Source organism: Delphinus delphis, chromosome 3, assembly GCF_949987515.2.
Source record: "Delphinus delphis chromosome 3, mDelDel1.2, whole genome shotgun sequence".
Taxonomy (NCBI): Eukaryota; Metazoa; Chordata; class Mammalia; order Artiodactyla; family Delphinidae; genus Delphinus; species Delphinus delphis.
The window spans coordinates 7311257-7338673 of NC_082685.1; the positions used below are offsets into that span (position 1 = coordinate 7311257).

The following is a 27417-nucleotide window of genomic DNA, read 5'->3' on the forward strand; positions in this document are numbered from 1 at the left end:
TAATGGCTTCTGGGAGCTTAGGACTAAGGACCGCACCTAGGCCATGGCCCACGGCTGAGGTCTGGTTCCTGGCAGCTGTCCAGGGAGAGAAGCGCCTTGCTTAGATCACAGAGCTGGTTGGGGCCCGCCTGCCTCCGGAGCTCTCAGCCCAGCCTCTTCCCAAGGGGAGGGGGATGCCCTCATCCAAGGAAGAAGGGTTCCTGGTAGGGAGGCTGAGTATCTCTATCTGCTGAGAGGGAGGGGCGCAGGGGCCCCCTCCAGGCTCAGGGCCTCAGGCGGCAGAGAGACTGGCCTCTCGGAGCCCAGAACTGGCTCTGCGGGGTTAGGGTGGAGCGTGTGCCCTGGCCTGGAGCCCAGCTGCCCCACCTCCCCACACCGGCCAACTGGGGGGTGGGGTGGGGGGCAGGGCGGCACTGAGCTGGCAGTCCCCAGGGGCACCGAGGCAGTAGGAGAAGGCGGGGAGGAAGGAGGCTCAGACCAGAACGTACAAACACAAGCTTCACTGGGGGAGCGGTGGAGGGGGTAGGGGATGGGAGTCAGTCTTCCTTCAGGCTCCCGAACACGGCGGCCGGCACGCTCTGCTGCTCCAGGCGCACCTCTGGGGGTGAGGCGAGGAGGACTCAGTCACCTTCCAGGAGGGGGTCCCGCCCCCGCCTCCGCCCACCAGCCCGCCTGGCCAGCCGGCCTCTTACCATTGGGCTCCAGGTCCATCTCGTCCTCGTCCTCGCCCAGCTCGATCTCCTCCGGGTTGGCCTGCTGGGCCAGCTGGGCCAGCTCCTCCCGGGAGGCGTCACTCCTGGGGAAGGCAGGCGGCCGGGGGAGGGGGCCACACTGCTCAGCTAGGCCCGGCAGCCCCCCAACCTCCCCGCCCCTCCCCCCTGCAGAGCTGGCCCGCTCCCAGCTCGGCTCCACCGCCCCGCCCTCACCTCACAAACAGGATCTTGCTCTGGGCCCGCGAGGGCTGGTCCTGCTCGGCCTCAGCCGCCAGCTGCTCGGCCCGCTGTTCCAGCAGCTTCATGTCGTCCATGCCGCTCTGCCCGGGGGCCAGGTCGGACACTGTGGGGGGAAGCGTGGGGGTCAGACGCCGTGGGCAAGCTGTCCTCAACCAGGGCCTTAGGTGCCTGCCTCGGTCTGAGTGCTGCTGGGCGCCCCCCGACCTGGGCCTGAGGCCCTGGCCCTCGAGGAGCTCCCAGCCTGAGGCAGGGGAGGCAGAGGAGACCCTGATGCTCCCAGACCCGGGAGACCACCACTGGGCCACAGCTGCTCACCAGTGCCCGTGGCGCTGCCCGTCACCTTGAGCATCTGGGAGGCCATGAAGTTGACCTGAGTGTTGTACGTGGCCTGCACGCTGCGGCGGATCCGCAGCATCTCCCGGATGGTGTCCTCGTTGCCGTGCCGGACCTCGAAGTCCTTCCACGTCTGCCAGAAGGCCCCGGTCGTCTGCAGAGGGGCGGGGCCGGGGGACGTGAGCCAGCTGGCTCAGCCGCAGACTCCCACACCCACGGGCCCGGGACCCGTCCCTACCCGGGGGTCACAGATCTGCGAGCAGAAGCTGTAGATGGCCCGGGCGCGGTCGATCTCCCCGAGCTTGCACTCCATGTCCGCGAACCGCAGGCACATCTCCCGGGCGTGCTCGTCTGACAGCACCTGGGCGGGGTCGGGAGGGATCAGGGAGGGTGGGATGTGAGGCGGAGGGGGCCGCCCCTCTTGGGGAGCCCCGGTGGTTCCCAGCACACCAGGCCGGCCCCTGGGCGGGCGGGCCTCCCCACAGACGCGCGCACCGGCTCGCTCGGATACCCTGCCTACAGGACCCCTTGTTCCCCCTCTCTAGCCCCAGCTCCCCACCCCACCCCCTGCAGCGGGCACCTCGATGGCCTTCTGATAGATGCTGCGCGTGTGGGTGACCCCGTAGATCTCGGCCGCCCGCTTGATGTAGATGTTGAACATGTCGTATTGCTGGGCGGGCTCCACGGCCCTGGTGGCGCGCTCATACACGGCCATGGCGTGCCGGGCCAAGCCCCACTCCTCCTCCAGCTGCGCGTACAGCAGGTACAGGGCTGTGACAGGATGCAGCGGGGGGGGGGGGGGGTCAGAGGTCAGTGGCTGGGCCCGTGATGCCCCCTCCAACCCCCCCCCCCCCACCGAGCCCACCTGGCCCTCCTCACTCTTTGCGTATTTGGGAGGGCAGCCATCCAGCGCCTGCTCAAACAGGTCCCGTGCCCGCTCCAGCTTCTGGCCCCCGTAGCGGGCGATGAACTTGGTCAGGTAGGTACTCCAGATGTCGGACACGTTGGGCCACTTGAACAGCGAGATGCCACGCTCGTATGCCTGCCCCGAGGGAGAGTCGTGTGAGTCCGCAGGGGGAGACTCCTTAGGGCTCAGCAAGTAGGCCCCTTGTCTGCCCACCTCTCCCCATCCCACTTCTCCCCGTGATCACGCAATCAAAGCCCAGCCAAGAGTGTCTGTGCACTGCCTGTCTCCCTGGACAGGCTGCAAGGACCCCGAAGACAGAGCTGGACTAGGGCTCACTAGGATCAGTCAGTGACTTTATGGCTGAAGAGGAGGGTGGAACCTCAGCTTGCAAACACTGCAGCCCGGTGTCCCGGAAGAAGGTTCACCACCCAGGCAGAGGGGCAGGGCCTGCCACTCAGGCAGAGGGGGCACTCGTGCGCATGTATGACTTCCCCGTCCATGTATGTGCACAGTCTCCACTTGTACACGACAAAACCTCAGACAGTGGAGCAAAGCCCCGCCACACGTACACATGCACATGGAAAACACCCCACGTGCCTACAACCCATCGCCTGAGCAGCAAGGCAGGGGCACCCCCGCACACACAGGCAGAACTCCGTGCCTGTGACAGGCTGACCTGTGTCCCCCCCAAATTCAAGTTGAAATCCTAACTCCCCGTACCTCAGAACGAGACTGTGTTCTGAGATAAGATCTTTAAAGAAGCAACTAAGTTAAACAGAGAGGACTTCCCTGGTGGCACAGTGGTTAAGAATCCGCCTGCCAATGCAGGGGACACGGGTTTGAGCCCTGGTCCAGGAAGATCCCACGTGCCGCAGATCAGCTAAGCCCGTGTGCCATGACTACTAAGCCCACGAGCCACAGCTACTGAAGCCCGTGCACCTAGAGTCCGTGCTCCGCAACGAGAAGCCACCTCAATGAGAAGCCCACGCACCACAACAAAGAGCAGCCCCCGCTCGCCACAACTACAGAAAGCCTGCACGCAGCAACGGAGACCCAACACAGCCAAAAATAAATAAATTAAAAAAAAAAGAGAGATTAGGGTAAATTTCATTCCAATACAACTGACAGCCTCACAAAAGCAGAGCTGGGCACAGGAGGAACACCAAAAACACACAAAAAGGTGTCCACGTGAAGACACAGTGAGAAAACAGCCTCTACAAGCCAAGGAGAGGGGCCTCAGAGGAAACCAGCCCTGCCGACGCCTTGATCTCAGGCTTCCGACCTTCAGGACTGAGAAAACACGTCTCTGTTGTTTAAGCCTCCCAGTCGGCTGTGATGGCAGCCCGGGTAGGGACAATGCCGTCCGGGGCCCCCTCACCTTGAAGCTCTCTTCAAAGTACTTGTGCTCCTCCAGGAACATGGCGTAGTTGATGACGATTTGGGGCGTGGCGATGCGCAGGTCCAGGATGCGGTCATAGACGGCTTTGGTGGACTGTGGGGCAGGGGGCCGGTCAGAGCATGTCCCAGGGGTGGAGTCAGCGGCCCTCCGCGGGGCGTGTCCCATCCCACGCCCCCATCCCATCCTGGCGGCTCACCTGGAAGGTGCCGAGGCTCTCCTCCAGGTCGGCCAGCATTGACCACACCTTCAGAGACTTGTATACGCGGTTCTGCACAGGCTCCGAGCCGTCGAAGTACTCGGCGCGGCGGGCGGGCAGCGCCGTCGCCTTCTGCATGGGCAGCGCCAGCAGGGGGAAAGCCGCGGGGGTGTCCAGGACCAGATCACACACCCTGAGGCTCCCCCACCCCCTCCCAACCCGGGCTTGTGTTTACTCGCAGCAGCCGCAAGGCCTGGTCGTAGTTCTCGTGCCGGAGCTCCAGCTCACCACACTCGCACCACACGCTGGCCAGGTCGTCCACCTGCTTGAAGCTCACCTTGGTGGCTTTCTCCAGGATGATGCGGGCCTGTGGGGCGGGCAGAGGCCAAGCTGAGACCCCACCCACCCGCCCGGCTGTGGGCGCTGGGCGGAGGACCTGTAAGTACTCGTTCATGCAACGCGCACTGGCAACACGACACTCACGTCATCCAGCTGCCCGTTGTCCTCGTAAAACTTGGCGAACGCAACCCACAGGGTGTGGGGCTTGCCGGTCGCCTTGAAGGGGTCCACAGTCTGCACGGCCTCCGTGTACGTGTTAATGATCTGGGCAGGAAGGGTTGGGTCAGGCTGGGCAGGGCCCTGGTTGGGGAGGGCGGGGCCTGGGGACGGGGGGCGGGGCCGCCACGTACCTCCCTCGGGCGGCCCTCGTGCAGGGCCACGCGCTTGTGCCACTCGTGCACGTGGTGCGGGTTCTGGCGCAGCAGGACGCTGTTGAGGAGCAGGGGCCGCCGGCTGATGAGCTGCTCAAAGCGAGCCAGGCGCAGCTCCAGGTCCACGTCGTCTGGGACCCGTGGGAAAAGACAGGAGCGGGGGGGAGGCCTCAGCACGCGGCCCCCCGGCCACCTCCGTCTCTCAGGTCTCTCCCTTCAGCCCCCAGCTCCCCCCCACTGTCCATCCGGGCACTCCCTCCCTGAACTGCCCCAGGGCCACCCTGACCTCACACTTGCCCTGGGGCCAGGCTACTCTGGAACCCCCTCCAATCCCCACCATTCCCCCCAGCCCTTCTTCCCTGCCAAGCTCTGGCCCAGGCCCCCCCACCATGCCTGCTGTCCAGCCAGCTCTCCCTTCCCGCCAGTGGCCGGCCCAAGCCCCACTGAGATGTGTTCCCAGTCCTGGCTACCCGCCGAGATCCCACCCGCAGTGCCCATTCAGACTCCCTCCCTGCTGGCCTCTGACCCCAAGCCCCACACCTCCCTGACCCAGCCACTCGGGACCCCTCCGAGCCCTGCGGCCCACCCCTGCTGCTCACCCTCCTCCTCCCGCCCCAGCTCCGAGGCCGTCTCCATCTTCGCCGCGATCATGCTCTCCTCGAACTGGGCATAGCTGTCGAACACCTGGGTGAAGTCCCGCACGGTCATCACGGTCCGGATGGCCTCCTCATACACGTCCCGAGCCTGTGGGGATGGGGAAAGTGCTGGCAGAGGAGAGGCACGTGTGCCCACCGCATGCACACAGGGCATCCGGCAGCACCACCCTTGGCACCAGTCCCAAATCGGAACCCCCGGAGGGCCTTTCCCGGGCCTGCCCAGCTCCGTCAGCGCACGGCCGTGGTCGGAGCTCCCCTCCCGTCCTCTGCCAGAGTGAGCTGGAAGCTTCAGCTCCTTAGCAGTAAACTGACAGTGACAGCCCCTCACGCAGAGTCACTGCGGGGCTCGAGTGAGACGCATAAAGGGTCTGGCCCCAGTGAGACCCAATAGGTGACCAGCCACCCTGCAGGGACCCTAACCTCAGCCTGCCATGGAGTGCTCAATCGTTGCTACAAAGTACCCCTCACGCCTGCCCGATCCCCCTTCTGCAGCTCACATTCTCCCCATCACCCCCCACACCAACCCGAGGGCAGCATGAAAGGAAAGGGCTGGCGTGGGCGAGGCGCATCCCCACCAAGGGCGGGCCCGTTGCTCTACCCCTGGCCCTGGCTGATCCTGCCCCTCTGCCTCTGCCTGGCCGCTGGCTCCAGCAGCCTCCTGGCCGGTCTCCTGCTGCCGGCCTCGGCCTGTGCGCTCCACTCAAAGTGTCAGCCTGAAGGGTCTTTGTAAGACACACACCTGGTCAGGCCTATGTCCTGCTCACGGCTGGCTGGCTGGCGGCTCCCCGCAGCAGGACACAGCCGGCCCCTCCTCAGCCTGCAGGGCCCCCCTTCCCTAGTCCTTCACCACCCCCTCTGAGCCCCCTCCAGCTCCTCCTTCCCACTCTGCTCCCCCCGGCACCCCCCTCCCCAGCCAGTCCCAAGCCAGCCCCTCTGGGGACCTCTCAGAGCTCCACACCCCGCCCCCCACCCCGGCCCCAAGCTCGCCACTCCATGGCCCGATGAGGAGAACAGCCAACGTGGACACTGACAGAAACACCAACACCTCGGGAGGGACCCTCACACCGGACACCCGCTCGGTGCCTGAGTCCCAGTAGGCAAGGAAGTGACTGTCACTCTCATTTTGCAAATGAGGACACCCAAGCTGAAGCAGGTCCAAGGCCAGAGCAGAGAGATCCAGGTCTGGCTGGCCTGAGGTGGGTGCACTCGCCGGCAGGGCCGTGATGCCTGCCTCTCCCCACCTTCAGAAAGGCAAAAGCGGTCCACGTGCACGTCTTCTGCTCACACGCGTGTCCTCAGGCATCCCCCAATACTACATGCTGGAGGGAGACCCCACCCCGCTCCCGGAGCCCCACGTGCTCAAGCACCTTCTCGAAGTGACCGCTGCGGATGTAGTAGTCGGCCAGCGAGCACCAGAGCTTGCCCAGTTGGTCGGTGAAGCGGGTGAGGCCCCCGCGGATGATGGCGTCCACACTGAGAGACTGCACCTTGTCTGGGTTCTGGGAGATGAGGTCGCAGAGCTCGTGCCACAGCTGCAAGGCATGGGAAGGAGCGTCAGCCTTGTCCCTGAGAGGGCGAGCCCTCCCGCCCAGCCGTCACCCCGGGGCCCACCTGGTAGTTGGACTTGCCGGCCTTGGACACGAAGCGCTCGTCGTTCACCACGGTGGCCAGGCGCTGTGCGGCCTCGTCCAGCCGGTCGCTCGACTTGAGGTACTCGATGTACTCCTCGGCACTCTCGGGGCTCAGCTGGGCACCCATCCACCCGCCAGCTGTCAGTGGGGCCACAGGGCCATGCCGCCATGCCACCATTCCCCCTCCCACTCTGGGCTTTCTGTCAGCCACCCACCACCGTCCCGGACAAGAGCTCGCCCCACACACCCAGTCATAGCCACACCTGTCCAGCCTGGGCCTCACTGGTCCAGCTCCAGCCCTGACTGGGCCCTGACTGGTCCAGCCTCAGCCCTCGCTAGTCCAGCCTGGGCCCTGACTGTTCCAGCCTGAGCCTCACTGTTCCAGCCTGGGCCTCACTGGTCCACCCCCAGCCCTGACTGGTCCAGCCTGGGCCCTGACTGGTCCAGTCTCAGTCCTGACTGGTCCAGCCTGCGCCCCAGTGGTCCAGTCTCAGTCCTGACTGGTCCAGCCTGGGCCCCAGTGGTCCAGTCTCAGTCCTGACTGGTCCAGCCTGGGCCCCAGTGGTCCAGTCTCAGTCCTGACTGGTCCAGCCTGCGCCCCAGTGGTCCAGTCTCAGTCCTGACTGGTCCAGCCTCAGCCCTAGTGGTCCAGTCTCAGTCCTGACTGGTCCAGCCTGCGCCCCAGTGGTCCAGTCTCAGTCCTGACTGGTCCAGCCTGCGCCCCAGTGGTCCAGTCTCAGTCCTGACTCGTCCAGCCTGGGCCCCAGTGGTCCAGTCTCAGTCCTGACTCGTCCAGCCTGGGCCCCAGTGGTCCAGTCTCAGTCCTGACTGGTCCAGCCTGCGCCCCAGTGGTCCAGTCTCAGTCCTGACTGCGCTTAGGCATCAGTGGTCCAGCCTGCACAGCCCCTAAACAGCACCATGCTAAGCATTTCAGGACGCGTAAGAGACATTATAAGTTCAGGAAAACTACACAGTGCCTCCCCGCTATTTGCACCTCGATTGTCAGCCCTGCCTGTTATTTGTTTCCCTAGTCGTTTATTTCCTATTCCCTGCTCTCCCGTGGCTGCAGTTTTACTCTGATTTATGGGGTCAGGTAATATGTATCTGTCTGCAAAGTCAGACTGAAAGCTCCATGGAGGCAGCAACTGTCTTAGCCACACTGTCCCCGGCACCTGTCTTAATACCTGACATGGTTACTAGCAAACTGTCTGGAGATTAAACACAGAACTCACAAACAAAACCCTGTCTTAAGAAGCCTTGTTCCCATATTCTGTCTGTTAGGGCAGACAGTGTCCCAACGAGCCGGTTTCCGGAAAGTCTTGACCTGGGGGAACCGGCCCACCTGCCTGAGCCTGGCCCCATCTCGCCCTCTGAGGGGCTTACCTTGAGGAAGCGCCGGTAGCCCCGCACAGCAGTCTCAGGCAGGGGGTGTGAGCGCAGGAAGCGCAGGTACAAGGGCCAAATACGAGAGTGCTGTGTGATGGGCAACGCTCGGAGGGCACGGTCGAAAGTGCGGCGCGTGTGTGTGACGCGTCCCTGGTCCATCAGGAACTGGCAGTAATCTAGCCACAGCCGGGGCATCTGCAGGTGCGGGGAGAGGCAGGGTCTGAGCTGCCAGCACCACCACCAGGCCATAAAGACACCAGATGTCCATTGCAGCAGGACCCGGAAGTCCCGTCCCCCTGGAACCAAGTCTCGCTCAACCCTGAGTGCACAGAGGCCACAGGACTCCAACCCCCTGCTCTGTCCACCTCCGTGGACTCTGAGCCCCACCTCCCCACTCATCCCCTGGCCCAGCCAGGCCCCCTCCCCACCTTGTGCATGAACACAAAAGCCCTCTCGTGGCAGTTGTTGACATCTTCGTAGGCAGGGTCGGTCACACAGCGATGCTTCACCTGTGCCCGGCGCGCCTTCAAATAGCGGTACCAGAGTTTGTAGCTGGGGGGGGGGGGTGGGGGGAGAGGGGAGGGGCAGACAATGATCGGTCAGCTTCACGGACCTCGGGACCCTTCACTCTGCCTCACGAGACAAGTGCTGGGAGAAAGGGCCCAGGGAGGGGTGACAAGTCTCTGCGACAGGGGAATGGCCGGGACGTCAGGGAAGGTGTGCTCACAGATCAGGGGATGTATATTCGGCGACACAACACATAGCAGTCACGTGGGATGTACTAGCAAGTTCTGGGTTGATTGGATAAGGTGGGGTGGGTGTGGGGCTGGGGCAGGCAGGGCAGCTGCAACCAATCTCACCTGCAGGGCAGCAGCTTCAGCGCCCGCTCATAGAGCTGATTGAGTCTGGGCTTCGGGGCACCCTGCTTAAACTCAATGTAGCGGAGCCAACATTTGACGGAGAACTGGTTCCGCATGATTTCCTCCTCATAGGGGAGGTCCTCCTCCTCCTGCCAGGGCCAGGGTACAGGGAGAAGACAGACCTGTTCTCAGAGCCTGCGCGCAGCACCACTCCACTCCAAACTCCAGACCCCTCCCCAGGTCCCAGATCCCACACTCCTCACCATTGGGAGCCCGGTCACCAGACACCCAGATACCAGGAATCTGGTCCAGACCCTTCAGAATACTACTGCCTACAATCTGACCCAGACCATCAGACTCCTTGGTCACAGCGTTCTAGGCCAGATATGAGACTGTCACCCAGACATCACTCTTTTGGCCTTCCTAATCAAGCTATCCACTCTGGCCCAGATCACCAGACTCTTTTGCCACCAAGACCCTGGTCCGACGCCAGGCCTCTGCCCTAGACGTCAAGTGTCTCCTCCTCACAACATGGCTCTTCCCAGACACGAGACGTTTGGCACCTCAGGACCCCACTAGCCAGAGTCTAGCTCAACTCTGCCCCAGAACTTGGAAGCTAGACCCTTATCTCAGAAAGAAAAGTATGTACAGGATGCCTAGCCTTTAACTCGAGACACCAAGAATCTAGTGAAGATGCCAGACTTCTACTTCAAACACCAAGCCTTTGACTCTTCAGGAGTCCACGGGCCATCGCCTGATCAGCTCCACATCACCCGGTCTTTACTTCTGATTCCAGGGTTCTCCCGGTCCAGACACCATGCCCTTATCCCAGAAACTATAACGCTCAGGACCAAACGTAGACCGTTACCCAAGACATCAAGATTTTACCACTGAAACCAGAGACCTGGACTGGTCGTCCTGCCTTTACTTCAAACACCAGGCCTCTCAAGATTGAGCTACGCGAGTCTCCCTTCTCTCCCACTCCCATTTCCGCCCCAGGCCCGGGACGCCAGGCCCTTAACTCCAACCACCTGCTCTTTGCTCAGGTCACCTGGGCTCTAGCACCAGACCTCTGCTCCTGACCAGCCTGGCCCGTACATCATGATCCGGTCTCTGGCCCGTAAGGGTCCTCCTGCCCTCAGACCGGCATAACTTTGGCCTAGATCCCCCGGGCTGCCATGCCCGAATCTCCTGAGGCATCTAAGCCCCAGTGCCCCCAGGCAGGCCACCCCCGGGCCCGCCGCGGACTCACGAAGACAAGGTCCGGCCGCTCGGGCCTCGAGAGGCGCGCCATCACCACCATTTTTCTGGCACTCCAGCTACGCGCAGGAGTCGCGTTATAATGACGTCTCCGGCTGAAGGCCCGCCCCCTCGAACCAGGCCCATTTCCTATTGGTTGAACCCTTCCTGATTGCGCGCCCTGCGTTGTTGACTTTTACGTAGACGTCCAGCTACCGGAAGCAGAGAAGAAGCGCCCGAATATGACGTCATCACGAAGCTCATCGGACCAATCAGGTTCAGCAGTGGAACCCTCGGACTCCCAATGGGCTGCTGTCTTGCTGGATGGTTGGCTTTGGGCGGAAGCGGCTTTGAAGCCTGAGAAGAGCGAGATGGGGGTGAAGCTGGAGGTGTTTCGGGTCAGTGAGCAATGGAACGGTTGCAGGCCTGGGCGCGGGGTCTTCCTGGTTGAGGAGGAGGCTCTGAAAAGGGGGACCTCTGAGAGAGGGCGCTCTGGAGCGAAAGCTCCTGAGATTTGATAGGGACCTTTACGGTTGGAACCCCAGAGAAGGGGGCACAGGGTTCGGGGCTCTGGGAGGGCTGGTGTGAGGAAAGCCTTCTGAGAAGGGTGATCTGGGGAGGGGGTGGGATAATGAGATCTCAGAGAGATGCCTTTACTGTAGTACGAGCTTTTCTGTTCCTGGGGCGACTGTGTGTGTGTGTGTGTGTGTGTGTGTGTGTGTGTGTGAGAGAGAGAGAGAGAGAGAGAGAGAGTGTGTGTGTTTCTTTGAGAGGGAGTCTCCCGGACTCGGAGGGGGCTTTTGGAGGGGCCTCTTGGATTATGGAGGCTAGACTTTAAGGTGTATGGCTTCTGTACCCTTGATGGGAGTTTTGGGGTTCTGGGGGCGCTGGGGAAGCACCACTGGTCTCTGTCAGGGGATGGTCCTCCAGGCTCTAAGCAGCCTCTGCACAGTTTGGGGGTGGTGGGGGTGACTCCTGGCTCTTCTTATCTCGCCCCTGCCCTTCCAGATGACCATCTACCTCACCTTCCCTGTGGCTATGTTCTGGATTGCCAATCAGGCCGGGTGGTTTGAGGACTATGTCATACAGCGCAAGGTGGGCACAGGTTCATTCCGGGGGTGGGGGAGGTTATGGGGCACCAAGCTGATGGGGACCAGTGTCTGCCTCCCCTGAGCCAACCCTGCCCTGGGTGTGGGGCTCTGGAGGCTCCTGGCTTGTGTATCCAGCTGTGACTTTGTCCCTACAGAGGGAGCTGTGGCCCCCTGAGAATGAAGACAAGGTAAGCAACCTCCTTTTCCTCCCACCGGAGGAGGGAGGAACGTGGGTTCCTGTGGCCATCATGGGACCCTCAGTCATGGACAGGGAACCGAGAGTGGAAGGACACGTGATTTCCTTATTGCCCTCTCCCTGAAGGTTGAAGCTAATCCCACTTGGACCTGGGTTATAATTGGCATAGGCTTCCAGTGTAGTCACTGAACTGTGAAGTGGTGGTCTGGGGGATTAAAGGGAGGGGTGCTGAGAAAGAGGTCCAGGCCCTGAGGTGTGTACGCCCCTCCTTCCTTCCCATCCCACTCCCTTACCCAGCGCCAAGAGCTAGAAGAATTCAAAGAAAGGATACGGAAGCAGCGGGAGGAAAAGCTCCTTCGTGCTGCCCAGCAGAGGTCCTGAGGCCTCCAAGTGCCTGAATCCCTGCCTCTCCACCCACAGAATGACACACATACACGGTTCTTCGTTGCTCGTGGAAGTGTTTTATTGTCTGCTTTGGGGGGCCAAGTGGGGCCCAGGACGCCTCAGGCCCTCACGGGGCTTGTGTCTGGGGCTGGGGGCTGCTGTTTCGACGGAAGCTGAGTGCAGTCGGGTCCTGAGGGGTGAGGAGGGGTTGGGGGCTGAGGGTCCCGGCTCGTTTCTGTACTCCATCCTGTAGATGCAGAGGGGTCAGCCAGAGGGCCAAGGGCAGTGCTGGCCGGTGCAGGTGGCAACCGGAGTCCCACCTCCCCCCATCTGCCCCACCATCCCTGAGCTTCTCCACTCCTCAGTTACTCAGCATTTAGGGTGGTATTTGGGAGCTGGTGGGTCTTGGGGACGTCCCTGGGATCTTGATCAGAAGCCAAGCTGTGGGTGAGTACGTGTGACATGGACACATGGGTGTCTGGAAGTGTCCTGGGCATGAGCTCGCATGCTCTCCACCCTCAAGGTGTCTTCCCAGGAGTGGGTCTATTCTCTCTCGCCTCCTTGAAGTTCTCAGACTTGGGAGCGGGAGCCACAAGTTCTGGCCACAGCTCTGACTTTAACACGCCCCCTGCATGACCTTGATGTCTTCCCAGCCCTGTCTGGGCCTTTGTCCTACCTCTGAACTGGGGTATTGGATGAGCTGGGGTCTTGTGCCTGGCAAGTACGCAGGGTGGGCGCTCCTACCAGGTGCTCATCCCCAGGGGCAGATGATGGACAGGGGTGGGGGTGGGAGGCAGGGTTAGAGGGATCAGTGTGGCTGGGCATCACCTACCTTGGGGCCCAGGGGCTGGAAGCCAGGCAAGGCGCTGACTGTCACACGCTGGTCATCCATGCGGCGGCCCTGGGTACTGGCCAGCATGTCCATGAGACTGTCCATCTCGGGTGCAGGGCCGCTCTCTGCATGAAGCAGAGGCCGTGGGGAAGAACTCAGCCCGGCTGGAGGCCCCCAACCCATCCCTCCACCCCCACTCACATTCTCCAGGAAGCATGCTCACATCTGCCCCCAACCCGCAGACATCTCTGTGCCCACTTGCCTGCTCACTTTCTCAGACCCTTGCCCACTGGTCCCCTAGATGGGCACTTGCCCCGTTCACACCCCCCCCATCACGCCCACTTCCGCACACCTCCCTGCCCGCTCTCACGGCCCTCGGAGGCTGGGCCCGGCCCCGCCTGCAGTGAGCAGCGCTGCTCCTCCATCCGGCCGCCCTGCACGTGGCTCAGCAGGTTGAAGAAGCCCTCCTGGTCTGGGGAGCCCGCCTGGGGGGCACACACACTCAGTCCGGCCGGCCCCTCAGCTGGAGGAGCCCTCAACTCCCCTCCTGGCCGGCCAGCTTCCCCCCGACCCCCGGGCCTGCCCTGCCCCTTCTGTGGCTCTCACCATGGTGCCCGCCGATGTGCTGCTCTGCAGAGCTGCTCCAAATGAGACATGAGTCTCCTTCTCAATCCCGGCCCCCGCCCCAGGGGCCACACCAGCAGTGCCATGTCACGTGGTGCTGCCCCAAGGGAGAGGGCCACCGTCCTAGATTGGGGCCTGACTGCGGGGTGGCCCGGGGGCTGGGACACGAGCCAGGGGAACGTCCCCCTGACAGCTCCTGAGTCCCAGCATCCCTCACCTCACAGGGGGTCAGCACTAAGAGCCCTGACCTCTGCCCTGGGGCTGGGTTAGGCACTCGGACCCTCCCGCCCACCAGCACCTTCTTGGGCAGCAACTGGGTCGGGGGTCCCAGGAGACTCACTTGCTAATTAGGTGCGCTACAAACTCATTAGCTTTGTCATTCACGGGTCCTTGAGTTGGTGGTGTGGGGGGGCGGGGCCTGCTCACCTTGTCGCAGGAGGCCGAGCCCCCATCCTCCTCTTCCTGGTCCATCATTGTCCCTGCTCCCCTCCCCTGGGTCCTGTCCACCTCTCCACTGGCCTCTGCCCTGGCCCCGTGCCAGAGAAGGCTTTTTAAGAGGCTGGGACGTGGCGGGGAGTGGATACCCAGCCCCAAATCCCCAGCTCACGCCCCATCTGCTCCCACCCAAGCTTAAGCCCCATAAAGATGATCCAGATAATCGTTTTTGCAGCGTGAGGCGGGGGCTGCCGTGGGGGCAGGAGGCAGAGTGACCTGGGTTCGGACATTGTTGGCCCGGCAGGACTCGCTGGGCCCCAGGGACTCTCAGGTGGGGTGCAGCAGTCGGCCAAAGCAGCGCCCCCACAGTGGGGAGCTTGGGCGGGCTTGGTCCCATAGGGAGAGGACAGGGCCCTAGGGCAGCTGAGGTGAGGTCTGAAGCTACCCAGCTTGCCCACCGATATCTGCCAGAAAGGCAGTTGCCGTCCGCAGGTGGTGGGAAGAGGGGAAGCTGGGCCCGAGGACCCCTGAGGCACCACCGGCTAGCCTCTGTCTCCTGGCCACCCTTCCTCTCTGCTCACTGTCCCCTGGTCTGGTTGCCCACCCCCTACTCCCAAAACAGGAAGGTCTGGTAGCTCCTGTCTCCCCACCACCAATGCCAGGTTGGTCTGTCTCCTCTGATCTTCCCCCCAGCCCCGCCTAGGAACTGGAGGCTAGACTCCTGGGGAGGAAGGTGCCTGCCCCCTCCGCTGAGCAGCTATGGCTCTCCCTCAGTGCCCCGGGAGAGGAGGATGCTGGGAGGATCCCACCTGCACCCCACCCCATCCCCAGGATGCCTTTCTGGAAACCAGTTAAAGTTTCTTCTCGGAATACACGGGCCACGCTCTCATCACCTCTGCTCAATTGAAAAGCTTGGTCCTCCTCTCCAGGCAGCCCTCCACCATCCGGAGCCCCCATTCACACCCTCTCCATGGCCCCAAGACCCGGATGCCAACGTGATGTCCTGCTCCTCCCCGGACATATTAGTTTCCCAGGCTGCCTTAACAAAGTGTCCCAAACTGGGTAGCTTAGAGCAACAAACGTTTATTGTCATACAGTTCTGGAGGCCGGCAGTACAGAATCGAGGTGTTGGCAGGGCTATACTCCTGTAGCATGGAAGAGACGGTCTTTCCTTGCCTCCCCCTGGGTTCTTGTGGCTGCCGGCAGTCCTTGGTGTCCCTTGGCTTGTAGCAGCAGGACTTCAGTCTCTGCCTCTGTTGTCACAGATGTCCCCCTTGTGTCCTTCACATGGCTGTCATAAGACGTGGACACCAGTCACGTTGCTTTAGGGATTCACCCTCCTGCAGCACGACCTCATCTTTACTAATTGCACCTGCAGAAACCCTATTTCCAAATAAGGGCACGTTCTAAGGTTCTGGAAGTTAGGACTTCAACACACTTTTCTGTTCTGTGGGCAGCCTTGCACCCATAACAGCAGAACACCTTGGTCACCCTCACTGAGTAAAATGAGAGGCGGCAGACCCTACAGAGCCTCACCACCAGGGGACAGGCTGAGAAGCTAGAGGTGGTCCCAGCTTCCTCAGGATCTCCCAGCTCCCTCCTTTGCCCCTGCAATCCATCTTTCCTCCCAGGAGCTGCAAGGGTCCCTTCCTTCCCCTGCTCAGAACTCTCTCTTGGCCCCCACTGTCCTCAGGAGAAAACCCGAGCACCTTGGGATCATGGGAATGTTCTAAACTTGACTGGTTATGCCGGCCATCGTTTAAAAATCTACAAATAACAAATGCTAATGAGGGTGTGGAGAAAAGGGAACCCTCCTACACCATTGATGGGGATGTAAATTGGTGCAGCCACTATGGAAAACAGTGTGGAGGTTCCTCAAAAAACTAAAAATAGAACTACATTATGATCCAGCGATCCCACTCCTGGGCATATACCCAGACAAAACTATAATTTGAAAAGATACATGAAAAGATATACCCAGTGTTCATTGCAGCATTGTTTACAATAGTCAAGACATGGAAGCAATCTAAATATCCGTTGACAGAGAAATGGATAAAGAAGATGTGGTAAATATATACAATGGAACATTACTCAGTCATGAAAAAGAATGAAATAATGCCGTTTGCAGCAACATGGATGGACCTAGAGACTACCATACTAAGTGAAGTAAGTCAGAAAGAGAAAGACAAATACCATATGATATCATTTATATGTGGAATCTAAAATATGACACAAATGAACTTATCTACAAAACAAAAACAGACTCACAGACATAGAGAACAGACTTGTGGTTGCCAAGGAGGGGAGAATGGGGGATGGATTGGGAGTCTGGGATTAGCAGATGCAAACTATTATACATAGAATGGATAAACAACAAAGTCCTGCTGTACAGCACAGGGAACTGTATTCAATATCCTGTGATAAACCATAATGGAAAAGAATACATACATAGGGACTCCCCTGGTAGTGCAGTGGTTAAGAATCTGCCTGCCAATGCAGGGGACACGGGTTTGAACCCTGCTCCAGGAAGATCCCACATGCCATGGGGCAACTAAGCCCGTGAGCCACAGCTACTGAGCCTGCGCTCTAGAGCCTGCGAGCCACAACTACTGAGCCCATGAGCCACAACTAAAGAGCCCATGAGCCACAACTACTGAGCCCATGTGCCACAACTACTGAAGCCAGCACGCCCAGAGCCCTGCTCTGCAACAAACAGGCCACCGCAATGAGAAGCCCGTGCACGGCAATGAAGAGTAGCCCCCACTCACCGCAACGAGAGAAAGCCTGCGTGCAGCAAGGAAGACCCAACGCAGCCAAAAATAAATAATTAATTAAAAAAAAATATATATATACATCTATGTATATTCTCAGAATCACTTTGATGTACAGCATAAATTAACATTGTATATCAACTATATGTCAATAAAGTAAATTTAAAAAACAAAATTGACTGGTGATGGATACACAACTGTGAATATGCTAAAAGCCATTAAATTGTATGCTCTCCGTGATCAAATTGTATGGTATGTGAATTATATTGCAATAAAACTATGAAAGAAAGAGAGAAAAGGGGAGGATGGGAGGGAGGGGGAGAGAGAAAGAGAAGGTGAGCAGGAAAGAGAAAGAGAAAGAAATAAAAGGAAAAAGGAAAGAAAACCCCAAACTCCTACATAGAGAGAACAGCCATCCTGGTTTGCCCAGGACTGTCCCAGTTTTAGCACTGAAAGTCCTGGGTCCTGTGAACCCCTCAATCCAAGGCAAATCGGGTTAGTCCTACTACGTCCCACAGAGGTCTGGCCTCCGTAGACCCTCCATCCTCACCTCACTCCAGCCACTCCTCTGAGCTCATCCCTCCCTTCTCTCTGCATGGTTGCTCCCTGATGTCATTCAGGGTTAAGCCTAAAGGCCACACCCATAGGGTACCCCTCTGGCACCACCCTCAATAAAGCGCCCCCCACCGTGGCACTTGTTATCAGGTCACTGTTTATTTCCTTAAGGCATAACCGATTATTTTCTATCCCCTCCTCCTCCATTCAACTTTAAGTGCTGCCTGGCAGGCTTTCTTGTCTTATTCACTGTGGTCAGTCCCATGCCTGTCCCATGAAAGTGGCAGAGGACCTGGCACCTGGCCGACTCTTAAGAAACATGGTCAAATAAAAGCATGGGTTCGGGAATGAACGAGCTTAGGACTCTGCATTCACACACGTGTGTCACACTTTAAATCCTCATTTAAAGGATGAGGTGCTGCTGGACTGGGCCCTTTGCATGACAAGGTGTCAGTCCTTTGCTGGTGCACAGCAGGGGCAGGCCCTGAAATTTCTAGTCCAGCGTGAATTGAGGTGTGTGTGTGTGTGTGTGTGTGAGAGAGAGAGAGAGAGAGAATGCAAGCCGTTGAGCATGCCACTGAATCCACGTGCGTATCAGCAAGGCCATGACCAGCATACCTCCCGGGGACAGACTCGTGTTTCAGATTGCAATAGGCCTACTCATCACGTGGCCTTGGACAAGGGTCCGGCCTAGCCCCTGTTTCATTGTCTATCCCGCATCTCCCGTCAGGGTCTCTGGCAGGAGCGACTGAGAACCTGGCACGGGTCCCTAGCACACAGTAGGTACAGGCTTAGCTTCAACCATCCCTCCAGGCCTCCTCCCCAGTTTATCAAGTGTTGCCTAAGCCCGCTGCTGCTGCTAAACTCAGGTACGTTAGATAAGTGGGGCACGGGTTTGTGGCCCCGCGGCTCCGGGTGGGCACACAGTATCTTTCAGACAAAGAGAAACTTCGGGCAGGGTGGAGCTGTGCCTGGGGAAGATGAAGAGGTTATTACTGCCTTGCGATCCCACTTTCTCGCTGCACACAAGCTAGGGAAGTGTGTCTGAGCTCACGTCTGTGAGTGCGTCGTCCGGCGACTTGGTGCGCGTCTGCGTGGACTCATTCGAGGGTCGTCTCCACACGGAACCCAGCAACCTCTCTGAAAACCGACGGCGGGGCGGGGCCAGGTGCGCAGGGGGCGGGAGCCAGGCCCCGCGGGGCGGAGTCCACGTGGATGACGTTCAGGGCCACTCCCCCACCTTGGGACAGACCCGGAAGCGGCGGCGCCCCTAGGGGAAGATGGCGCCCTCGGGGCTGAAGGCGGTGGTGGGGGAGAGTGAGTGCCGCCTCCTGGGGGCGGGGGGCCGGGTGCGCACGGACTCTGGGACCCAAGCGGCGGGGAGTTGGGGGCCTGGCTGGGCATCGAGCACCTAACGCTCGAGGGGGCGGACGGGGACTTGGCCTCAGCTGGATGTCCCGTCGCTCCCTTGAGAGAGCGGAACAAAGTTGGGAGACAGAACTCCGGGGACCTAAAGGAATCAGACTAAGGGTGGCGTAGACAGGCGCTGGGCAGGGACTCCTGGGCCCCCTAGGGTGCCAGCGGGGGGAGGGCACACCTGGACATCCAGACTCCCGGATCTCAGCCGGGCGAAGTCCGGCGAGCTGGACTCTTGGGGCCCCTGGTGCGGACGGGGTCCGGGCCTGGGTGCGCTGGTCAGCGACCCCAGGTGGTGAGAGTGCTCAGGCGACGCGTCCGGACCCCTATCCAGGTCCATGGGTGGGGGACGCCTTCCTCCTTGCCCGGTCGCTACGAACCCCATGCAGCTAGAGGACCCAGGCATCCAGGCCCCGCAGGCTGGGTTCTTGGGGGAGGGGTGGAGGTCGCCCCCTCCCCCACCTCCGGTAGTTCCGGCCTCAGCGGCTCCTTCCGCCCTGGCCGTCATGATAACTGTGGACACGACACTCTTGCCGGGCGGGGCTGCCTATCCACTCCCTCCACTAGGCAGGGGCCAGTGTGGCTCAAACCCCCAAAACCCCAACTGAAAAAGGAGTCTCCTACATAGGAGTTAATGGGGAGATAGGAGAATCGCTGATTCCATTATACAGATGAGGAAACTGAGGCTGGATGTTGGGTAATGGGATGACCACAGCCAGGCATGCCTCAGACCAGGGATCCAGGGGTCCTGTGTTCTGGTCCAGGGGAAACTGATGGAGGTCAAATGAGGGTGTGGCTGAAATATACAGGCCAGGAGTACTTGAGTAGCAGATAGGGAGGCTGAGAGCCCAGCTCTGGAGGCAGGTAGACCTGTTATGTGAGTCTTGGCTTTCCAGTTATTCGTTTATCTGAAGCATAGTTATCCAGTGGCTACTTACGCCTCAGGCACTCGCCACTTAAGTGCTGAGGGTACTTTTGCAACTTACTTCTCTTCTCTGAACCTCAGTGGCCCTGTCTATAAATTGGGGGTGACTAGGAGCCACCTCACAGGACTGGGGGGAGGAATAAATGTGAGTTCAGATGGAGGTCCAGCCCGGGACCCAGAAGGTTTGGGGGCACGGTGGGACCAGAGGAGCTGGCATCCTGAGCCTGCCCCTCACTTCCCCGCAGAAATTTTGAGCGGAGTCATTCGGAGCGTCAAGAAGGATGGGGAGTGGAAGGTAGGGGTGAGACAATGCCTTGTCCAAACCCATGTGGGGGGCCCTGAATGTGGGACTCCCTCCAACTCCTTAAGGAGGTTGCTGGTCCACAGAGGTGGGGTCAGGTGGGCCAGTCTGGGATGCGGTGGGTTGGGGATGGGGTCCTGGGTCCTCGTGTTCAACCAGCTCTTGAAGCTGTCAGGCCTGCCCACTGCCCCAGCCCCTCCTCAGGGACAGGTTCAGCCTCTCCCACCCTCTTGTCTGTCCGCCGGTCCATCTGTCCATCCATCTGGACAGGTGCTCATCATGGACCACCCGAGTATGCGCATCTTGTCGTCCTGCTGCAAGATGTCAGACATCCTGGCTGAGGGCATCACCAGTGAGTGGACACTCCCACCCCATGCTGCCCAGATGGGACCTGAGTGTGGGATCCCCTCAAATTCTCCAGAACTCCCAAATATGCAGCTTACCGCACAGACAGCCCTGATTTGGGAGCCCATGGCTGTGCAGCCCCTGTATGTGGAACCCCATGTAGGACTCTCAGTGCGTGACGTCCAGAATGGATAACTTTCTATGGGCGATCCCCAAGGGGTATGACTGTGACCCCCGAATGTGCAGGACCCTGCCCATGTAGCTCTTAGCTGTGTGACCCGTGGGTGTGCACCTCCTGCTTTGGACCCTTAGGGAGTGCAGTCCCCCTGCTTCACTCCAGGATCTGACCCTCCTTCCCAAGTGTCCAGCTCCCTGAGTCAGAGACTCCCCATGTGCCCTGGCCCCACTGCCATCATGTGCCCCTTCCTCTGTTCCTACTAGTTGTGGAGGACATCAACAAACGGCGAGAACCCATCCCCAGTCTGGAGGCCATTTATCTGCTGAGCCCCACGGAGAAGGTGCCTATGTGAGCGGGCGTGTGTGCGCATGTCTGCAGTGTATGGGGGACAGGCAGCTGGCTGGAGGCTGGGGCAGGGGATGGTCAGTCTAGGGGCCAGGCCTGGAGAGTGATCCGCATTCCTCAGTCGGTGCAGGCCCTGATCGCAGACTTCCAGGGGACCCCGACCTTCACCTACAAAGCGGCACACATCTTCTTCACCGACAGTGAGTGAGGAGAGCCAGTGGGGTGGGGGTCAGGGCGAGGGGGTGTGTGGGCTGCCCTGGCCTGATGCCCCCTCTTGCCCACCCCAGCCTGCCCCGAGCCCCTGTTCTGTGAGCTGGGCCGCTCCCGGCTGGCGAAGGTGGTGAAGACGCTGAAAGAGATCCACCTTGCCTTCCTCCCATACGAGGCTCAGGTACAGCCCAGCCTAGTCCTGGGAAGGGGTGGGGGTCTGTCACCAAACGTCCCAGGTTCCCTCAGAAACAGGCACCAAGACAAGTAAAGGGGACACTGAATCAGAAAGCAAAGGAGCCAACACCGGGCGGAATGAGCTCCTAGCGCTGTGGCACCCGGAGTACTGTCCCACTGGGTAACGGCAGGGGGCAGCATAGAGCTCACCTCAGCGTCGTCCCAAGTTGGAGGGGACTGAGGTATTTCTCCACCTCCTTCTCTAGACAGGAGTTGGGGGCTGCCCCAGGCCTGCCTCCTAGGTGGCAGAGCAGGCTCCAGAGACCAGAGGAAGCCCCAGGGAGTGGCAGATGGCGGCTGCTGGAGTTGGGCAAGGCTACACCTCCAGCGGCGGCTCTGTGCCCTCCCAGGTGTTCTCCTTGGATGCCCCGCACAGCACCTACAATCTCTACTGCCCCTTCCGTGCCAGCGAGCGGGCACGGCAGCTCGAAGCGTTGGCCCAGCAGATCGCCACCCTGTGCGCCACACTGCAAGAGTACCCGGCCATCCGCTACCATAAGTGGGAACCCCACCTGGATGCCACCCTCTGACCTTGACCCCATCCTGTTTCCAACCCCAGCCCCAGTCCTCACCCTGGTCCCTAACCCCATCCCCGACCCCCAGTCTGCGCCTGGCCCTCCCCAAGCCCACGCCCTGAGCCCCCCCCACATCTGCCCACCCCACCCCCAGGGGCCCAGAGGACACGGCCCAGCTGGCCCACGCCGTCCTAGCCAAGCTGAACGCCTTCAAGGCAGACACTCCCAGTCTGGGCGAGGTGAGGGGGCTTTCTGGGGAGGTGGGGGGAGGGCCCAGCCAGGGTCAGGGTCAATGTCCTCATCCCTGCCCACCCCCTCCACCCCAGGGCCCTGAGAAAAGTCGCTCACAGCTCCTCATCATGGACCGGGCGGCCGACCCCGTGTCCCCACTGTTGCACGAGCTCACCTTCCAGGCCATGGCCTATGACCTGCTGGACATCGAGCAGGACACGTACAGGTGGGTGGACCCCGGGACTCGCCATCTGCCATCACTGCGGACCTGGGTCCTCAGCCAGTGCGCCCGACGCTCATGTCTCCTGCTCCCCCAGGTATGAGACCACGGGGCTCAGCGAGGCCCGGGAGAAGGCCGTGCTGCTGGACGAGGACGATGACCTGTGGGTGGACCTGCGGCACATGCACATCGCAGATGTGTCCAAGTACGGGCACGTGGTGGGCGCCGGGGGTATGGGCCCTTCCGCACGCGGTCCCCACCCCCTCCCACACCTCTGTGGACCGGGTACATGGCCTCCCGCTGTGGGTGAGCGCCCCTCCACGAGCCACACCCCTCCGCTGGCCTCCCCGGTGCGTCCCCAGTGTGGCCTCGCACGTGGCCTGTGTCTCCTGGCTCCCATCCCCTGGCCGTGCAATGCCCCCCAACTCTGCCGTCAAACTACGGTCTTGGCACCCGTCCCCATCCTGCCCCCTGCCCACTCTCACTGCCAGGAAGGTCACGGAGCTCCTGAAGACATTCTGTGAGAGCAAGAGGCTGACCACAGACAAGGTAGGGTGTGGGCCTGTGTCAGGGTGGGCAGCTTGGGAGGAACGCCCCTCCCCCCCAAAGATGGGGGCGGGGCCTCAGTCTGGATCCCTAGCCTGCAGCAGGGGCCTCCGGTAGGCAGGGCCTGGCTCACGCTCCTTCCTGTCCCCAGGCCAACATCAAAGACCTGTCCCACATCCTGAAAAAGATGCCACAGTACCAGAAGGAGCTGAACAAGGTGAGCGGGGGCGGGGAACCTGCCCCCTCCAACTGCCACCCCGTCTCCACCCTGGCTCACCTCTGTTACCCCAATTCCCACCTCTGCCCCTCAGTATTCTACGCACCTGCATTTAGCTGATGACTGCATGAAGCACTTCAAGGGCTCTGTGGAGAAGCTGTGCAGTGTGGAGCAGGTGGGGTGAGCCCAGGGCAGGGGTGGGGGTCTGTGGAGGGGAGGCTGGGCGTGGGGGGCGGGGTCTGTGGGGAGGCAGGGCCTGTGAGGGAGGCGGGGCCTGTGAAGGGGCGTTTTCTGGGGTAGAGTATGGCTTGTGGGGGTGCCAGGCCCGTGGAAAGGTAGGACCAGGGTAAGGGGCGGGGCCCATGGAGAGGTGTGGCCTGTGTGAGGGGTGGGGCCCGTGGGGAAGAGGCTGGGGCTGCGAGGGGGTGGAGCCTATGGAGAGGACGGGCGTGTGCGAGGGGTGGGGCCTCTCTGCGAACACGTGTAGAACCTTCAGAGACCTGGTGGTCAGATGAAATGAAGCCCAAAGGTCTTGCCGAGCCCCCTGGGATGGCCCTGCCCCGCCCCGTCCCCCCACATAGTGGCTGACCCCCATGCCCCACAGGACTTAGCCATGGGCTCTGACGCAGAGGGCGAGAAGATCAAGGACGCCATGAAGCTGATCGTGCCAGTGCTTCTGGACGCCGCAGTGCCAGCCTACGACAAGATCCGGGTTCTGTTGCTCTACATTCTTCTACGGAATGGTGGGTAGGGGGCAAGGGGGGGCCTTGGTATACCGCCACTCACCGCGGTCTCCAGTGATCCTGGGACTCTCTAAACCCCACAGTTGCCCTGCCCTCGGGATGCCCCCAAACCCCACAGATACCCCTGTGGACCCTGGGCCTCCTTCCATTGGCCTCCGTTGGCATGGAGAGCCTGCAAATCTATGACGTCTCCAAATTTGGCCCCCTCAACTGATTCCAGAGGGTCCCCCAGTCTACTACTCCCTCTGGGATTCGCATCCAGAATTCTAACATCAGGAACGCCCCCGCGCCAGACTGGTGGCTCCCCTGGTCCCGAGGGTCTCTGAACTGTAGGCTGCTCCTGTCATGGTTCTGCCACCTCCTCACCCCACCGCAAGCCCCTCAACCCAGAAGTGTGCATGGCCACCTCTGTCCCCCCACCCTCCCCTCCCCCACAACCCCGTGAGCATCCCATCCACGTCAGCCCACCCATCGGCCTCCTCCAGGTGTGAGCGAGGAGAACCTGGCCAAGCTGATCCAGCACGCCAACGTGCAGGCACACAGCAGCCTCATCCAGAACCTGGAACAGCTGGGCGGCACTGTCACCAACCCCGGGGTATGCTGGGGCAGAGACTGGGGGGGAGGCGGATATGGGGGTGGGGCCGCCTGGGGAGCGGGCACTGAGTCAGAGGGCAGTGACTGGGGGCGGAGGGCACGTCACCAGGGCAGGGGTACGCAGGGCATGATGTGGTTCTTGGAGGACAGGAGGCTTGAGTGGGGTCTGGGGACCGGGGGGCACCAGGGCTGTCCCCAGCCTCGGCAGTCATAGGAGAAACAGGGCGGGCAAGGCATAGTCAGAGCCCCAGTCCATGTGGTCCGAGTCCCGGGGGCGGGTAGCCGGGTCACCAGCATGGGGCACACAGTTGACCCTGGGCTCCCAGAGGTCTGAGGGCCACCGACCTGGGCGGGACACACATGGCAGCTTCCTGTGCTCCGACCTCCACACATTCCGCTTCCCCTGACCCTGCCTCCGCCTCTGGCCAGGCGCATCTCTCATGTTCTCCCCTTGCCGGTTGGTCCTCCGTCTCTCTCCCAGGCGCCCGTCTGTCGCCCTGTCCGCCACTTCTCAGTTCCCTTGCTTCTGTGTCCTCCCACATCTGTCTCCATCTTTCTCTCTTAGTCCTGACCTTTCTGTTTGTGGCATCTTTGTCTCACTGCCTCTGTATTTCTTCCTCCCTCTCTCTCATTTTCCCTTCCTCGCTCTCTCTGCGTCTGTCTCTCTCTCTGTCTCCCTCCTTCCTTCTGTCTTTCTCTCTCTCCCCTTTCTCCATCTTTGTCTGCAACCTTCCCAAGTCCGACAAGCCCCCAGCCCCATTTATGACCCGCCTCCTTCTCCCTGATTCCCCCACTGACCCCGGCCCGCCCCGCCTGTAGGGCTGTGGGACCACAAGCCGGCTGGAGCGGAGGGAGCGCTCAGAGCCCACCTATCAGCTGTCCCGCTGGACCCCGATCATCAAGGATGTGATGGAGGTACCGCTGCTGGGGGGTTGGGGCCTGACCCCCATCCCCTGCCCCTATCCAGGCAACGCTCAGCCCTCTTCCTGATCACCGTCCTAAGCCCCCAGGCTTAAGGGGAAATCCTTCATTATGGGCATCCCTGTGGCATCCGATTTGCGCTGTCATGGGGGCAATCCCAGGCCCACACTGGAGGAAGTGGGGTGTCAGAGGGGTCCCTCATAGGGGAGCTTCATTTCCTCTCCACCTGCTGGCCCCCTCCTCTGTCCCCCTCTATTCGCTCCTGCCCCCCAGAAAGCCCCCTGGGTCCCCCTTTGTCCTCCCCATGCCAGTCCCTGCCCGTTCTGGGAGCCAAAAGTAGCAGCAACACAAAGGACTAGGCCAGGGACCTGGCTTCCTGGCCTCCTGCCGTTTGTGTGGAGTCCGGGCACCTCCGCCTGCTTGGAGACCGGTGACCTCGGCCCCCGTGTCCCCATGGACTCTGCATGCTGAGACTCCTGGGTACCTGAGGGGCAGGGAGCTCAGAATCCTGGGTTCCCAAGGGTCTGTGGGCCCACACTTCTGGGTCCCTGCGGAGCTGAGGAGGAGCAGGGTCCTTAAGAAGTTAGGGGCCCAGAGTCCTGGGTCGCCAAGGGGCTGGAGACACAGATGGTGGCCCCCATCTGCCAGGATCTTGGCCCATGAACACACCCTATGGAGGGGGCCCCAGGCCGTGCACCCCGTCGCCCGGGCCCCTCTCTTCAGCCTCCTCCTCTGGCCCCAGGATGCTGTGGAGGACCGGCTGGACCGGAAGCTGTGGCCCTTCGTGTCTGACCCTGCACCCACGCCCAGCTCCCAGGCTGCTGTCAGGTGAGGCCCAGGGATGCCCCCGCCCCAGCTGTGCCCAGGCCTGTGGGAGGTGAGGCTTGGGTATGGGGGTGGTGGTCTGCTGTTGCGACTGACCTTTCCCTGTCTCCCCCGGGCAGCGCCCGCTTCGGCCACTGGCACAAGAACAAGGCGGGCGTGGAGGCCCGGGCAGGGCCCCGGCTTATCGTCTACATCGTGGGCGGTGTGGCCATGTCAGAGATGCGGGCCGCCTATGAGGTGACCAGGGCCACTGATGGCAAGTGGGAGGTGCTTATCGGTGAGTGGCCAGGACTGGGGCCCCTGGGCTGGGGTGGGGCCGGGAGCCTGCCCCTGTGTGTGGGTCCCTGGGGGACTGACAGCTGCGTGCCTTCTGGGTGCACAAAGCCTAGAGCCTCCACAGGGCCTGGGTGAGAGGATACCGGATACCTGAGGGGCTAGGGCTTGGCTTCCCAGGGAAGGGGTCACCTGGGAGTGGACCCCTCTCTCTCCGAGGGGTGAGCCTTCTGAGGCCTTAGGGTCAGGGCCTGGTTTCCCGAGCACCCCACCTGGGGGTGTCAGGGGCCGAGGCCACTCCCCCAACCCCATCCTCCTGCCCAGGCTCCTCACACATCCTCACACCGACCCGCTTCCTGGATGACCTCAAGACGCTGGACCAGAAGCTGGAGGACATTTCCCTGCCCTGACCCTCCCGCCCCCGCCTGACCTGCCCCCTGCCCTTTTCAGAGAAATAAACTCCCATGTTTCTGCCAGCTGGCACCCACCTCACTTTCTTTCCATGGGAGCTAGACGAGGACTGCCACCCTTGGGTCCCATTCCCTGACCTGTGCCTCAGGCCCCACCCCATCCTGTTGTCCTTCCAGAGGGCATCCCAAGCTCTAATTTGAATATTGGCTCCAAGATCTACGAGCTGCTAGGTTTTGGCCAACTTCTTGGGTCCCCCTTCCAAAAACATGGGGGCCAATGACGCCAGTGGCTTTGCAGAGGAGGTGAAATGGCGCCGAAAGCTGACGGCACCGGAAAATGACAGCAGCTGCTCCTCTACTGGTACTAGGGTTATCTCGGCTGCTCCGATGGGACCATCAGTAGTAGTGTTAACAAGCAGAACAGGCCCTGTATCCCAGCACCCCCAGCCCTTCAGGAACTGTCTCAGTGGGACCTGGGGCCACACGAGGCCAGGGGTCTTCTCAGGCTCCTAGGATCAGAATCTGCATTTGTGTGAGGAACACAGCAAACGATGCCCATTTCCCACCCCAGAGAGTTAGAACTCTCCCTGCTTATCCTCCTCCCCGCCCCCACTTTCTCCAGGCTGTTCACAGGGGCTCCTAACTGCAGGACTTATCAGACCCTTCACTGGGTGTGTTAGTTTGCTAAGGCTGCCATAACAAAGTGCCACATTCCGGGTGACCTACACAACAGAAATTATTCTCTCACAGTTCTGGAAACCGGGAGTCCAAGATCAAGGTGTCGGCGGGGTTGATTTCTTCTAAACCCTC

General features: G+C 60.9%; 4 protein-coding genes across 4 annotated transcripts; 2 read left to right on the forward strand and 2 right to left on the reverse strand.

The window, feature by feature from the left end:
* Positions 1 to 480: 480 nt before the first annotated feature.
* XAB2 (XPA binding protein 2) lies at positions 481 to 10352 on the reverse strand. Its single transcript, XM_060007611.1, has 19 exons — positions 10284 to 10352; positions 9032 to 9180; positions 8600 to 8723; positions 8169 to 8366; positions 6766 to 6900; positions 6522 to 6686; positions 5098 to 5242; positions 4478 to 4629; positions 4272 to 4391; positions 4024 to 4155; positions 3789 to 3920; positions 3572 to 3685; positions 2166 to 2328; positions 1867 to 2057; positions 1525 to 1647; positions 1269 to 1440; positions 927 to 1056; positions 693 to 796; positions 481 to 598 (listed from the first exon to the last, which is right to left on the reverse strand). The coding sequence occupies exons 1-19, from the start codon at positions 10332 to 10334 to the stop codon at positions 537 to 539; spliced, it is 2562 nt and encodes an 853-aa protein (XP_059863594.1). The 5' UTR covers positions 10335 to 10352; the 3' UTR covers positions 481 to 536.
* Positions 10353 to 10567: 215 nt separating this feature from the next.
* Positions 10568 to 12007, forward strand: PET100 (PET100 cytochrome c oxidase chaperone). Its single transcript, XM_060006458.2, has 4 exons — positions 10568 to 10668; positions 11279 to 11365; positions 11517 to 11549; positions 11855 to 12007. Exons 1-4 carry the CDS (start codon positions 10642 to 10644, stop codon positions 11936 to 11938), a joined length of 231 nt encoding a protein of 76 aa, XP_059862441.2. The 5' UTR covers positions 10568 to 10641; the 3' UTR covers positions 11939 to 12007.
* PCP2 (Purkinje cell protein 2) lies at positions 11966 to 16376 on the reverse strand. Its single transcript, XM_060007614.1, has 4 exons — positions 13824 to 16376; positions 13144 to 13258; positions 12774 to 12898; positions 11966 to 12188 (listed from the first exon to the last, which is right to left on the reverse strand). Exons 1-4 carry the CDS (start codon positions 13869 to 13871, stop codon positions 12069 to 12071), a joined length of 408 nt encoding a protein of 135 aa, XP_059863597.1. The 5' UTR covers positions 13872 to 16376; the 3' UTR covers positions 11966 to 12068.
* A 2031-nt stretch (positions 16377 to 18407) lies between these two features.
* STXBP2 (syntaxin binding protein 2) lies at positions 18408 to 26673 on the forward strand. The gene is made up of 19 exons (XM_060006568.2): positions 18408 to 18475; positions 19745 to 19794; positions 20071 to 20152; positions 20587 to 20663; positions 20790 to 20868; positions 20956 to 21059; positions 21463 to 21611; positions 21782 to 21866; positions 21954 to 22084; positions 22176 to 22283; positions 22570 to 22627; positions 22776 to 22841; positions 22936 to 23016; positions 23446 to 23584; positions 24070 to 24179; positions 24998 to 25093; positions 25842 to 25927; positions 26044 to 26201; positions 26522 to 26673. Exons 1-19 carry the CDS (start codon positions 18439 to 18441, stop codon positions 26605 to 26607), a joined length of 1782 nt encoding a protein of 593 aa, XP_059862551.1. The 5' UTR covers positions 18408 to 18438; the 3' UTR covers positions 26608 to 26673.
* The last annotated feature ends 744 nt before the right edge of the window (positions 26674 to 27417 follow it).

Bases quoted from the DNA above. Each gene is read 5' to 3' on its own strand.
- XAB2 (XM_060007611.1), bottom strand. From the start codon at position 10,334: ATGGTGGTGATGGCGCGCCTCTCGAGGCCCGAGCGGCCGGACCTTGTC. The intron at 8,367-8,599 runs GTGGGGAGGGGG...CCGCACCTGCAG, and splicing joins CTTTTGTGTTCATGCACAAG to ATGCCCCGGCTGTGGCTAGA. The intron at 6,687-6,765 runs GTGGGCCCCGGG...CATGCCTTGCAG, and splicing joins CCGGCAAGTCCAACTACCAG to CTGTGGCACGAGCTCTGCGA.
- PET100 (XM_060006458.2), top strand. From the start codon at position 10,642: ATGGGGGTGAAGCTGGAGGTGTTTCGG. The intron at 11,366-11,516 runs GTGGGCACAGGT...TTGTCCCTACAG, and splicing joins ACTATGTCATACAGCGCAAG to AGGGAGCTGTGGCCCCCTGA. The intron at 11,550-11,854 runs GTAAGCAACCTC...TCCCTTACCCAG, and splicing joins CCCCTGAGAATGAAGACAAG to CGCCAAGAGCTAGAAGAATT.
- PCP2 (XM_060007614.1), bottom strand. From the start codon at position 13,871: ATGATGGACCAGGAAGAGGAGGATGGGGGCTCGGCCTCCTGCGACAAG. The intron at 12,899-13,143 runs GTGAGAGCGGGC...TGCTTCATGCAG, and splicing joins GGGCCCAGCCTCCGAGGGCC to AGAGCGGCCCTGCACCCGAG. The intron at 12,189-12,773 runs GTAGGTGATGCC...CTGCATCTACAG, and splicing joins TCCAGCCCCTGGGCCCCAAG to GATGGAGTACAGAAACGAGC.
- STXBP2 (XM_060006568.2), top strand. From the start codon at position 18,439: ATGGCGCCCTCGGGGCTGAAGGCGGTGGTGGGGGAGA. The intron at 24,180-24,997 runs GTATGCTGGGGC...CCCCGCCTGTAG, and splicing joins GCACTGTCACCAACCCCGGG to GGCTGTGGGACCACAAGCCG. The intron at 25,094-25,841 runs GTACCGCTGCTG...CTCTGGCCCCAG, and splicing joins TCATCAAGGATGTGATGGAG to GATGCTGTGGAGGACCGGCT.